The sequence below is a fragment of the Capsicum annuum genome, chromosome 3 (assembly GCF_002878395.1).
Source record: "Capsicum annuum cultivar UCD-10X-F1 chromosome 3, UCD10Xv1.1, whole genome shotgun sequence".
Classification (NCBI taxonomy): domain Eukaryota; kingdom Viridiplantae; phylum Streptophyta; class Magnoliopsida; order Solanales; family Solanaceae; genus Capsicum; species Capsicum annuum.
Window position 1 is genome coordinate 30749101 of NC_061113.1, and position 13652 is coordinate 30762752.

The 13652-nt window shown below is 35.3% G+C and overlaps 2 protein-coding genes across 3 annotated transcripts; both read left to right on the top strand.

The window, feature by feature from the left end:
- Nucleotides 1-2872: 2872 nt before the first annotated feature.
- On the top strand, nucleotides 2873-7110 carry LOC107855695 (uncharacterized protein OsI_027940). Its single transcript, XM_016700707.2, has 6 exons — nucleotides 2873-3030; nucleotides 4132-4318; nucleotides 4581-4740; nucleotides 4833-4870; nucleotides 4960-5101; nucleotides 6652-7110. Exons 1-6 carry the CDS (start codon nucleotides 3026-3028, stop codon nucleotides 6747-6749), a joined length of 630 nt encoding a protein of 209 aa, XP_016556193.2. The 5' UTR covers nucleotides 2873-3025; the 3' UTR covers nucleotides 6750-7110.
- Nucleotides 7111-8431: 1321 nt separating this feature from the next.
- LOC107855699 (WD repeat-containing protein GTS1) lies at nucleotides 8432-13405 on the top strand. 2 transcript variants are annotated; one of them, XM_016700711.2, is made up of 8 exons: nucleotides 8432-8760; nucleotides 9419-9626; nucleotides 9717-9812; nucleotides 10667-10741; nucleotides 11449-11559; nucleotides 12123-12214; nucleotides 12381-12465; nucleotides 12785-13405. In XM_016700711.2, the coding sequence occupies exons 1-8, from the start codon at nucleotides 8633-8635 to the stop codon at nucleotides 13136-13138; spliced, it is 1149 nt and encodes a 382-aa protein (XP_016556197.1). In that variant the 5' UTR covers nucleotides 8432-8632; the 3' UTR covers nucleotides 13139-13405. The 2 variants fall into 2 exon arrangements, with proteins under 2 accessions (XP_016556197.1, XP_047265215.1); XM_047409259.1 differs by having other exon boundaries at nucleotides 8451-8760; nucleotides 11449-11553.
- Nucleotides 13406-13652: the final 247 nt, after the last annotated feature.

A 13652-nucleotide genomic window follows, 5' to 3' on the forward strand; every position in this document is an offset into this window, starting at 1 on the left:
TTTATATTAAAATAATTTTTAAAAAAATATTAAAATAAAAAAGGGTCTTTTTTTTCCCTCCATCTTCTTTAATTTAAAAATATTTTTAAAAACTTAAAAAAATAAAAATATTTTTTCCCTCCCCCAGCCCGTTCCCACCCCCACACCCCACCCAGCCCCATCCCACCCTACCCTCAGCCCCTCCACCCCACACCCGTCCAACCCTTCCCCACCCCAAGCCCATTCACCCCAGCCCCGTCCCCACCCCACCCCACTCTCAGCCCCCATACCCCTCCCAGCCTCGTCCCCGCCCTACCCCAGCCATGTCCCCACCCCACCAGCCCCTCCCCACCCTCAGCCCTCACATCTCTCCCAGCCCCGTCCCCACCCCAGCCCCTTCCAACCCCCCCACCCCAACACTCTTCCAGCCCCTCCTCCAACCCCTTCACTTTTTTATTTTTTATTTTAATTTTCCCTCAATTCAATTCTTTTCATTTTTTTTTGAATTAAAATTTAAATTTGAAATCTTTTTATTTTTTGGGGATTAAAATTTAAATTTTAATTGAAAGTGAGTGATAGTGAATATTGAAAAAAAAATAGTGAATTTTGCTCGAAAAAATTAAACCTTTTGTGAATTTGGTAAAGATATTCAAATTTAAAAATCGAAAATTTATTATGTTTGTATATATGAATTTATAATTAAAAGTTTAAATTAGTTGGAGAAGAATTTTAATTATTTGGAATGGATTTGATGTTTAATTTGTGAGCAAAAATAAAAACATGATTATTCAAATTTTTCTACAATTATAAAATTTTCTTATTTAATTAAATTAATTTTAATATTTAATTTGTTATTTAGCATTTTAAAAATGACTTGGAATTTAATGTAATACTTTTTTTTTAAAATAGCGTGGCAGGTGTGGCAGACGTGGCAGCTGACGTGGGGAGAGTGTGTTGCACTCACCAAAAAAGGATTTAAAATATTGCTTTTTAGTGGGTTTAGGTATCCTAATGACAAACATGTAAGTAGAAGTGTCCAACTTATAAAACCGACATAGTACAAGGGTCCAGAAGAGCATTTTGCCTATTTTTAATCACGATACTGGCTATATATATGTGTGTTTTGGATTGTTAATTTTATTTTTAAATAGTTAGGTCTTAAGCATAAAAATTAGGGTAAACAACATAAATATCAACACTTTGCTACCTAATTACCCTCTCTCCCAATTTTTATATTAATTACTTAATATCCCAAATATGATACATAAGTTTGGTCCAGATACATAACCAACAGATACATAACTACCAAACTATTTTACTATAAAGAGGAAAATAATGGTACGAAATTAAATGATAGAGCAATTAATGGGATTTTGATTGAGATATGTCTCTTGAATCCCTAAAAATTAGTAACAACTTCATAATTAAAATTTGAATCACCATAATTAACATTCTCCAATCATAATTCTCCCAAATGCTCTAAAATCAAAATGCTGCACAAAATACAAAATTAAATCAACGAAAAAGGTCAGAAACCTTATACTATGTATCAGAAAATACTGCAATGTCCTATGTATCAGAAAAATATTGCAATGTCTTATGTATCAGAAAAAATTTCAATGTTTTAAATCAACAAAAAAGGGCACAAAAAACTGCAATGTATTATTATGTATCAAAAACCTTAGACTATGTATCAAACTCAGTAAAGTGAATGTATTAGATGTTAAAAAAGAACCTAAATCACCTGTAAATATCAGTATATATTGGAAAGCATGCAATGTCTCTGTGCATTGTACTTATGTGTCAGATTCATAACATGATACATTACGTTAACAAGAATACGTATAATTCATACCTTTGATAAAAAACTTTTTTTTAACAAAACAATACATTACGTTATCTTTGATGCCAAAACGATGGGCTCCTAGCATGTCCCATAGTTTCTTATTGCTACGTAATGTATCCTTGATGCTAAAACGATGGGCTTCTAGCATGTCCCGTAGTTTCATATCTTTGATGCCATAACGATACATAACGTGCTATCTTGCACGTCGCACTGATGGACTTATTGACGTTATTCATGGATTATGGGTGCTACCATTTCCACCAGTAATGACAACACATGATTTTCCTAAATCATCATTAGTTGTATTTTCCTAAAAAGAAAAGTTAATGGTAAAAAGATGGAGTTGTTATATTTAATTTAGTAGACGAGAATATGGTGAAAATTCAAAAGAAAATTAATGAAAATTATAACTTGAATATTGAAGTAGAAGATGAAGATGAGAACACGGTGAAAATTCAAAATGGGTAAGTTGAGAAAATTGTGGGATATATTTTCTGATTTTCGGGCTTGATTTATGGCACAATAAGGGGTTGTGGGTGATGTATCAGAAAAGAGACTACTATTTTGAGTAAAAAAGGAATTTTTGTAATTAGTTTGGTTGGATGGGATTTTAAGTAATAATAGAAACTTAAGGTGTGGTTATAAGTAATTAATCCTAAAAATTAAGGTGCATAATTGACTTTTCAATATTTCATGCGTTTCAAATAAAATGAACTACTCTTTTTTTTAGTTCATTTCAAGAAGAGAAATTCTTTGTTTTTTGATAATTTTTTTATTTTAACTTTTTACGTGACATTTTTAAGACCACAAAATTAAATGTTATTTTGATATATTTGACATAATTTTAAGTGAAGATCATAAAATTCATTTTTTTTTTATTTTTTAAACTTTGTGTAAATTAAAATAGTTTGTTAAAAAAAAATAAAAATGGAGAGTACAAGTTTATGGGGGCAATTTATGTATTACTCGAAAACAAGTGGTCATCAAAATAATAAAAGATAAAAAAATTAAACCTAATTCTTTTTTTCCAAAAAGTAAGAGGGTATAATTGGAACACTTTGGATAGTCTCAGGTAACATCATAAAACTACTATTTATAGGGTTCTGTATTTGCTGCTGTGCCGATTAGGGTTTTTCAGTATCTCTCTTCCCTTCCTTTTATCGCTTTTCCTCTCAGTCGACACCAAACAAAATTTCAGATATGAGGTAAAATCTATATCTTTTCACCTTCCTTTTACTAATTAGTACTGAATTCGACTTGTTTGTTTGTTTGTTTTTGTTGATTTTAATTTGTATTTTTGTAAGATCTCTTTTTGTTATTACTCTTTTTTTGGAGGATTTTTTGGTTTGGCTTTGATGAGTATTTACGCCGAGTATGTTGTTGATGATATATTTATTGATTTACGTACATATAACGGTGATTTGTTTGAAATCTAGAGATTTATTCTGTGATGAATCCAAACTTCAGATATGGATATGTTGATTTTTCACACATGATCATAGTTTTTTTTTTTTTTTTGTTTAAAATATGGTGTAAATAGAATGCATAATATAATACATTAACAAACACTCAAACTTGGCCTCAGGCCTGAGTTGGCAAGTAAGCACCTCAAGTGACTCGTCTATGTTGATGTGACACATTTGAAGGTGTTTTAGATGATTATTTTGTAAGTTGGGAGTGTTCGACTTGCAATATAAACAAAGTTTGAGTGCTTACCAGCTGGCTGAGATCAAGTTTGAGTGTCTGTTTATGTGTTATGCCAAAAAAGAAGCTAACCCTCTCATCACTTGTTACCCCAGAAGAAGAAAAAGAAAAAAAGGTAGTGGTATCTGTAATAATAGCATGCCCTGTTGAATTAGGATTAATCTGAGTAAATATTTCATTCTCGGGGGCAAGTAGTTGCACCACATGTGTTTTATGATTTCTTGTAGTTGTATATTTCCAGGGATTAGTCAGTACTCACGAGCAATTTATATACATGCTTCCTAGGATAACCTACTACACATTTTTCGTTATTAATTCTCCTTTGCTTACTATCTAGTTATATAGTAAATAGTAAATTTGCTATCTTAACTATGTTAGGTTTAGATGAAAGCTGACATGGTAGTTGATCTATTAAAGTGATAGAACGAATTCTTATTTTAGTTCGTAAATTGTTGTAGTGATGCCACATTGCTTATCTGCTTAAAGAATTTCTTTTGTCATCATTTTTATGTGAATATATTGTGGCATTTAATTTGCATAAGACCCTACATATATATTGAAAATTCCTTTTTTGCTAAAGATCAACTTTTCTTGGCTGACAGTCTCCATCCAGAAGTCAAGTGGGCACAAAGGCCCGATGTGGTGTATCTCACTGTGATGTTGCCAGATGCTAAAGATCCAAAAGTAAACTTGGATCCAGAAGGAATTTTTAATTTCTCTGCTACTGCTGGGGCGGGAGACCGTCCCTATGAGTTGAAACTTGAGCTCCAGGATAAAGTTAATGTCGAGGTAGGAGGCCATTATTTGATTTGGCAACCCATTGGATTTACTTGTATTTTAGTTATTCATACATGCTTGTTTGTATTATATTCCCCGTTGGGGTCGGCTAGTGTGGAAATGCTGTAAGTCATGCTTATTGAAACCAAATCACAAGAGTTATTGGACCAATTCGAAAGACAAACTTTATGAGAGTTATTGGATCACTTAATTGCTACACTTCTCTGTCCCAGTTATATAAATTGTATTGTAATTTTGCAATTTTGTTTTGAAGGAGAGCAAAATTAGTATTGGCGTTAGAAGTATAGTCTGCGTTCTGCAAAAAGCAGAGCCGAAATGGTGGACTAAATTATTGCGCGGAGCCGGGAAAGCACCACACTATGTGAAAGTAGATTGGGACAAGTGGGTGGATGAAGACGATGAACCTGATGCTGGTACGTCTATATTATCTTCTGTCAAATCTTTTACCATAGTTGTTATAACACATGCAGAAAGTGACTTTGTTATTGCTTCTCACCTTTTTAAGGTCCCGGAGATATGGATCTGAATTCAATGGATTTCTCAGTAAGAGTTTACGGCATTACTATATTTGTTTGTTGCATATTTAATTTGGAATATCTTTTGATTTTTCTCCTCATTGGTGAAATTTGTAGAAATTCGGTGATATGGGTGGAATGATGGGTGGAATGGGAGGTGATATGGCTGGAATGATGGGTGGCATGGGAGGCATGGGTGGCATGATGGGCGGAATGGGAGGTGATATGGGGGATGACCTTGATGACAGCGATGATGAAGGTAATTTGACAACTCTGAAACATGTATAGATTACTGATTCTGGTTATGTTGATGTATTGTTGTTTTTCTATCCCCATGGAGCTTGAGATTACGTAGCACTACTACTTTTGGCCCTTCTTTCTCCTTCTTTCTGCTTTAAAAAAAAATTCTCTTTGTTCACTTCTCTCCTCCAGAATGCACAGGGTGGGATAGAATTCAATAGCAAGCAATTCTAGCATGTTGCTTTTAAAGAAAAATAATATCAAGTTTTATAAGTGATTGAGGATTTTATGCGTTTTCTGATATAAATTCATGCTTTGTATCACATGTGATTCTTCAAGTTGGTACGGTTGAAATGGCAAAACTTAGCCAAATCCTTGTTGTACCAGATGTTTCTGGTCGTACCCCAATTCAGACCTCTGGAGTCCTATTCGACAATTTCAGACCTCCAAGTACGGCTATAAGTAATATTGCTGCTGCAAGATCAACTAATAATTTGACATATATTTAACTGTCCTCAATTTGCCCCTCTTGACCTGCTTTGGGGGAGGGGGGGAGGGAGTTTTTGGAGTAGAAAACAAATTCGGGCATGGCGCAATTGTATCACTTGAGAGGATGATCAAAGAGAGTAGACCTTTAAGGAATATAGAATCAGGCTTTTGTCATAAATTAGATTCTTCGAAGTAAAAGGGAATGTAAGTTTTAACTCGTTAGCTTTCTTTTGAAATAATTTATAGTGACCATCAGCAACCTTTTAATATCAACCATATTCACTTGAACTGTCACATTAGAAACGACAGCAACATACCTAGTGTAATCCCACAAGTGCTAACTGAGAAGGGAGGGTGGTGTGTACACATCCTTAGACCTTGTGAAGGCAGAGACGTCGTTTCAGGTAGACTCTCAACTCAAGTAAGCTATCACATCCAAGGGTCGTTTGGTTGGGAAGCAAGTTATCCCGTGATGCTATCCTGGGATTAGTTATCCCACCCTCAAGAAGGGATAAAAATAACACTACAATCCCGGGATAACTAACCCCGTGATGAGTTATGGGATAAGTTCATCTTAAAATTAATCCCAGGATTAGTTATCCCTTGTCTGTCATACCAAACAACCTCTAAGATGTATACAAAGAGTTAACAATTGTATTGTTTTAGTTGATAATATTAAGGTAATGTACTTAATTTTAAATTGTTAATCCGAGGACATTTCAAAGACAGTTATAATGAGAAATCAAGAACTAGAAAGATTCTATAACTTGAGAAGTAGACAACAAGATTTCTCTTTTGGTGAGTTTCAGGCTAAAGTTTGACTCTCAGTGTTGTCTTCTTTCCAAAAGTTGATGGTAGCGAATAAATTTGGAATATATGCTAATCAGGATATTTCCTGAAGGAAGTATTTGTGTACTTCACTTTAGGTTATTAGTATCTAAAGGAGTGTCTAACATGTTTATGTTGTCTAGATGCTGTCTGAGGGTTTAGTAATGTTATGAGAATTCTCCATCTACCTTGGGGTTTATAGTGTTCCTTTTTAACTTGTCATAAAAAGTCTAATATCATTCTCTTATGCAGAGCAAGATGTGACCAAGCCTTCAGCTAAAGCTGCTGAGACGGTAGATGGGAAGCCAAAAATTGAAGAAGTCACCAAGGCAGGAGGTGAGACTGCATAGGGAAGAAGTGGAAGCTCAGCCAGGCTCTTGAGTGCATAAGTAGTAGACGTTGCTGAAGAGATCCACTGGCTTGCATTCTAGAGTGGCATGGTTATAAGTTGTCCCTTTCAGTTCATTAAAGTAAAGAAGCTTATCGCTCATGGGAGTTCTTCGTGAGGGGCATTATTAACATTTTCATCCACCTGAGCTGGATAACATACCTCAACTCTTCTAATTTGTGGGCTTCTGTACTATTGTTTTAGTTTGACTGATAATGATGTTTGAATGACTTGGATCAAATATCTGTATCTTCCTGGCCTGCCATATCTGTTTTAGATGCTTCTGCTTAAACTAGCTCAACATGAATGATCTCCGTCTCCAATTTGTTTCAGTTTCCTTATCCTTAAAATCCCCAAGTATTTTACTAGTGGAAGTAATTGAGAGGGGAACGAGCCGACTGTTTAGTTTCGAATTGGTTCGTACTTTATATATCAGGTTGAGGGGTTGGCTTTCATGTTTAGTTTTGAATTGGTTTATACTTTATATATCAGGTTAGAGGGGTTGACATATGAAAGCGTCCTTGTGGTTTCGTTGATAAAGTTCAACTTAAATCTTGTACAAGTAGATTAGAAGTAATATCAGGCACAAAGCAGCCAGTACTTCATGGATTTCCCTCTTACGTAAGTCTTTTTTAAGTTTTTTTTGGTTGTGAATTTTTTCGAAGCATAATTCCAACTTCTCACTTAATTGAGGAGAAAACTTGCAAATGTTAGCATAATCCAGCTATGATAAAAACGCTGATGGTGAGGAAGCTATCAACCCGGTTGGTCCCGGTCCTCTAATTAGTTATGCAAAAACAATTACTAACAATAAACTGGTTAAAATCAAAGCTTACAGTGTAGTTATGTATTCTATTTTTTGTGTCATTATTCTTTTTAATACCTGTTCATTGTAGTCATGTGTGTAATAAGATTCAATGAGAACCCTCCCAAGTGACTTAGCTTCCACAAATGTATGCGATGCGCCCATACGTACCCCCGTAAGCCATGACGACGATTCAAATTAAAATAGAACGTGCACTTACAACTAAAGGGAAATGAATGTCGACTCCAGAGAGAGAATTTCTGGAGATAACAGAAGCCTCAACAATGAAAGAACTTTGCACCACATAAATCCACATATCAAAGTAATAACTACTGACCCTTAGTATCAAGTTCACAATGCTTCCTTTGATGTCTCCCGTTCATTGTTCCTCATTTCATCATTTTACTATACTGTTTCTTCTGTTCGTTCTTCGTTCCCTTCATCATAAAATTATTAAAATAATTTAACTTCAAATTTCATATATTACCTTTAATTATAATCTTTGATAGCTAGACATAAGATACCCCCTCCATCTCATATACTTTTATATTTTCGTGCAGAGAATTTTCTCTAAATAGTTGACATGTTTAAGGAATTAAAAAATAATTGAATATTTTTTCCGAACTTCACCCTTAGTAATTTAATAAAAATAATTAACTCAATTAGATAATGATAATATTTAATGTGAATTTAATATAATCATATTAGTCAATTTATAACTTTCATAAATTTCTCCTTTTAAAAACTGTGTAAAAGACAAACATATGAAGTAATTTGAGAATGGAAGAGTAGAACACGCCGAGCATAAATACCCTCTTTAACTTCTATTCTAACGGACTGAATAACATGTCCAAAACCACAAATTTCACAAATATAATTTCTTTGTTTTTTTAAACTGAATGAAACTAAGGATGTTGTATTCAGACAGAGTCCAACCTTAAACACTAATAAACAAATACTCTAAAAAATAAAAGTTCAACCCTAAACCCATGTTCACTATTTTTCCTCCTTAACACACAAATTGTTAGCAGAGGAAGAAAATGGGTGAGGCAGAGGAGATGGAGATAGAACAACAATCATTACCCGACAACACTACTAAGCGTTTTGGTATCAGAAACTCCATTCAGACAAACTTCAACGATGATTACGTTTTCCAAATCGTTCCCAAGTATCTCTTCCCCCCACCCCTCCCTTATGTTCCTTTTTTTTTTTTTTTTTTTTTTTGAATTTTTTTATTATTACCGTTGGGACTTAACTGGCAAAGTTGTTAGTCATGTGATCGTGATCGGGCGCCATGGGTTTAAACCTTGTAATTAGTCTCTTGCAGAAATGTGTAGGATAAGTTTTGTGTATAATACACACTTAGGGGTTCGTTTGGTTGGAAACAAGTTATTCCGGAATCACCCTCAAGATGGGATAAAAATAATGCTACAATCCCGGGATAACTAATTCCTGTGGAGTTGTCTCATGCATTTTATCCCAACCAAACATTTGATAAGCTCGTCCTAAAATTAATCTCGGGATTAGTTATCCTTTATCCCTTGTACCGAACAAGCCCTTATGGTTCAGTCCTTTCCCGAATCGCACATAACTGGAGCTTTAGTGCATCGAACTACACTTACATGGGGTGTGAGGGAAGGGGAAATGTTGGAGAACATTACTAGGTTAGAGTTGAATAACTCACCAACGAGGTGAAAGTTCGAGTAGCCAATTAACTGAACTACTATGATTTTCCGTGTCTTCCCTTTTTTCCTTCTACCTTCTCCATTGATTCCTATTTATTAATATTTTGTCCTGAAGTTCTCACTGAGCATATGTGTTTATAGGAATGACTGGACATCAATGGCGGTATCACTCTCAACCAATGCAATTAAGTTGTACTCTTTAGCTACAGGACAGTACATTGGTGAATGTAATGGTCATTCTTCGACCATTAATCAAATTTCCTTCTCGGATCCTTCATCGCCACACGTCCTGCATTCTTGTTCTTCCGATGGAACTCTCCGAGCTTGGGATACTAGGTCCTTTCAACAGGTTCCAATTTTTAACTTTTATGCGTATTTGTGTGCTTCCTTTCGGGATTGTGTTGTATTTTTGTTTTTATTTCAAATAGATGCAATGCAGGTTTTCTCCTTAAGTGGTGGCCCTTCTCAAAAGATATTTAGTTTCTCCTCTGGTGGAGCTAATCACAATCTGCTTGCTGCCGGGTGTAATTCTCAGGTACTACGCCTTGTGGCTGCAAATTAGAAATGGTAGATTAGTTGAATCTTAATTTGTACATGTAGGGAACCACAACGCTTACTTAGCCGGGCATAAGCTCTCCCCTTGCGTAGCGAAGCACTACAAACAGTAATGCAAGCAAACTTAGACTCATTTGATAGAATGTAGTAGAGAACATAATACATGTATTATTTTTGGTATTATTTTCATTTTTTTAAAAAAATAGTTATGGTATTTTTAAATCCTTTTTTGGTAGGATTTTCAGCCTATGTATAACTAATACACCTTATTCAATATTATAGGGTGTATAACTAATACACAACAAACTATGGTATTAGTAATACAAGGGTTATTAATACATGGATAAGCATGGTTAAAGATCGGACTGCCTTTAATACACCAAACCAACTAGTGGATAAGAAATAATCTCCGTGTAACTAACCCCAACATTACTCTCAGTACTATTCTTATAGACTCTACTGAACGACCCCTTAGTGTCTCTCTCTCTGTATATTTAAGAATGAATGTTTTAACTTATATATATGATGCAAGACACGGGAAGTGATTGGCACCTGCTGGCTGGTGCCCAAATACTATATCCGACCCTGGAAATTAGTTAGCTTGGTCTGTCATAAACTATTTACTGCTTTCTTCAGCAGTGAATCAAGAATTCAAATTGCTTGAAACTACAAAAAGAATTCTACTTTGCCAGATATAATTCCTAAGAATCGTTTTGTTATATGAGAGATGTGATTGACTTATTCTTTGGAGTGAGGCACATGAAATTACTTAGCTCTATTAAGTTGTATGAGATATGTGGCAAATGACATTGTATTGTGGTTATCTTTGTACAGATACTCTTTTGGGATTGTAGGACCAAGCATCAGGTTGCGTGCTTGGAGGAATCTCATACGGAAGATGTTACTCAGGTGTGTTGCTCTACTAGTTATTGACTCATTTCCCATGCATTAGATAGTAAACCATTGAGTTTATTGTGTTAATTCAATGCTTTATAAGTTAATACTCGTTTTTCATCAGTGCTAGAAAAATTCACACCCATGTTAGTACAACATTGCAAATTGTTTTTCTAAGAGCAGAATAATCTGAAATTTCTTTTGTAGTAGCATGACTGTAGAGAAATTTCAGTGTGGTCAAGTCCTCTGAATTATAGTTTAATACCTGTGGTGCTCTGAGTATTTTCTTATTTCTATTAGTACGTTTGTATTTTAACGATGATAGAAAAGAAAGGTGAAATATAAGCATACTCGATATTATCTTACTGTAAATTATTTGCTTCTTTTGAAGTTAGAGTGCATGAGATATAATTGTACTCTTAACTGCTGCCATCTCTCTCGAAGTAGTTGGAAGTTGTGCTGAACCTGTTATGACCGTCGGTCACTGATTACTGCTCCACCACCATTCGCAGATATGTTTGTGGAGTTCATTGCATGTTTACTTAACTATCTGAGAAAGAGGAGGAAAAAAATAATGACTGGCCTAGTTTGGATGCAGCGTATTTTATGCTTCTAATGATTACTAAATGCAAAAACTGTTGGTTTCTTATCTTCTCCTTTTCTCATTCAGAAGTACTGCAAATTGTCTTGAAGCCTTTTTTGTTTCTTGTGTTCATTTTTAGGTGCACTTTATTCCAGGCTATGATGATAGACTCATTTCCGCATCGGTTGATGGATTGATGTGTTTATTTGATACTGGTGGAGACATCAATGATGATGATCAACTGGTATCAGTACGTCAAATATCACAACATTTGCATTTCATTTTTTCTGTTTACTTCATCTAAATTATAACCACAAGTACATTGAGAAGGTGCAGCCTATTGAGCACTTAAGCTGGAAAAGTGTACAATAACTGTAGCGTGATAGTATGCCTCATGTCTTGCCCCACTGTTATACTTTTACTGAAATCCATGCTGTTATACCTATAATAAGGATATGCCAGACTGCTAGTGAAAACTTTCATGATCTCAGTTAACTTGTACTCAAAAGAAAAAATGGTAGTTGATGTGTATTCTAGTTGTAAATTTTTGCCATTGTTGTTATGAGAACACGATCTCCATCCACGCTCCGTATATGAAACCTTGTCTTCTCATGATGATTTTGATTTTCGTTTTTCTCTATTTCTGAATTGCTAAGTTTTGACATCAGTAGAGTGTACTTTGAAGCAAGAGCCTGGCATATTGCAGTTTTATTGATTAATGAGCAGTGCCTGTGTTTTCATATTTCCATCTTTCGTTAAGTAGATATATGTTCTTTCTGATTCTATGCCACTTATACCAAGATATAATTACAGGTATTCAATGTGGGAACCTCTATTGGAAAAGTGGGATTTCTTGGGGAGAAGAATCAGAAGCTTTGGTGTTTGACACACATCGAAACTTTAAGGTTTTAAAAACATCCATATCATCCTAATATGCTCCATAGCTCCAGCTGATTTGTCTTTTACGCTCAACTTTTTGTCCTTTTAGCACAGTTGGTGTATTGTGCATCTCACCTTAACATGATCTAAGCTATGTTTTGCTTTGCTTTTTTACGTCTTTTTCTGATGTAGTGTCTGGGACTGGAAAGAAGAAAGAACCGAGGCCAGTTTTGAGGATGCTAGATCCTTGGCCTCTAAGAGCTGGATGGCAGACAGTGTATGTGACTTTTATGCCTATTCATTTCTCTATGCAGGGAAACCTATTACTCTGTTCTTGACTTTTACGTCTATTCACGTATGTGTTCAAAAAGATGATAAACTACTCCTAATTTGGAGTTGGCTGTGATCTTTCCATACTTGGCACCTGCAATGTTCTGCACACTGGAATTTTTTCTTGAAAGAAAAAAATTAAAAGATTTATCAGATAACACTAGGAAAATCGGTTGTATTTAAGGTGCTGTGCTATTGAAGACGATGATTGTGAGTTTAGAGATAAGAGTGCGAACTGACCACTCCGGCTAAAAATTTGATGGCAGGTTGACTATTTTGTTGATTGCCACTATTCAGTGGAGGAAGACCGTTTCTGGGTCATTGGTGGGACGAATGGTGGTTCCTTGGGCTACTTCCCTGTAAATTATAAGGAGACGCGAGCCATTGGTCCTCCAGAAGCAGTTCTGTGTGGCGGACATGAAGGCATCATTAGGAGTGTCTTGTCTGGGGTACCAGGTGAGACCATGGATAACCATGGTATCTTTGGCTGGACTGGTGGTGAAGATGGTCGGCTTTGTTGCTGGTTGTCTGATGGTTCTGGTACAAGCCAATCATGGATCTCAACTCCTGCTCTGAAATCAGAGAAGGCCCGCAGAAAGAGCAGACATTCTCCGTATTAACAATTTTTCCTTTGGATGGAAGTTTATGTTGTATATTAGTTGTCTTATTTAAGTGTTGTCTAAATTCATTGGTCGGACTGGCTTCATTTAAAATGCTTTCTTTCTTGGTTACTTCGTTTTTCTTGCTTGAGCTCGTATAAGATTGTGAGGGCTCACAAGAGCTGAGTGTAATACTAAATTCTTGAAATACCCTAATGGAGGCCGGTGTGTAAATGCGATTATTGACAGGCTGACAATAACCGTGAAGATGATTAATCTCTTATTAAATCTTCTCAGTATTGAGTAACAAAGTGAAAAGTTTACATAACTGATTTTGATTGAAGATTTGAGGCATTGGTTCATTGACTCTGAATGCTGGCACAGTATTTCATCCTTGCATATTTGCACATTTTGAAAAAAAGCTGGATTGAAAGACACTGCAAACTGGCAGGTACTTCACCCTCCTGTTCATTATGGAAATGGAGAAAAGCTACCAAATAATATTACGAAAAGACAACAAGAACGTTAAATTAAC

What these genes read in the sequence shown, in the direction of transcription:
- LOC107855695 (XM_016700707.2), top strand. An exon ending in AGGATAAAGTTAATGTCGAG is followed by an intron (nt 4,319 to 4,580) that starts GTAGGAGGCCAT and finishes TTTGTTTTGAAG; the next exon opens with GAGAGCAAAATTAGTATTGG. An exon ending in TGAATTCAATGGATTTCTCA is followed by an intron (nt 4,871 to 4,959) that starts GTAAGAGTTTAC and finishes TGAAATTTGTAG; the next exon opens with AAATTCGGTGATATGGGTGG.
- LOC107855699 (XM_016700711.2), top strand. Translation starts at nt 8,633, where the DNA reads ATGGGTGAGGCAGAGGAGATGGAGATAGAACAACAATCATTACCCGAC. An exon ending in ACACACATCGAAACTTTAAG is followed by an intron (nt 12,215 to 12,380) that starts GTTTTAAAAACA and finishes TTTCTGATGTAG; the next exon opens with TGTCTGGGACTGGAAAGAAG. An exon ending in AGAGCTGGATGGCAGACAGT is followed by an intron (nt 12,466 to 12,784) that starts GTATGTGACTTT and finishes ATTTGATGGCAG; the next exon opens with GTTGACTATTTTGTTGATTG.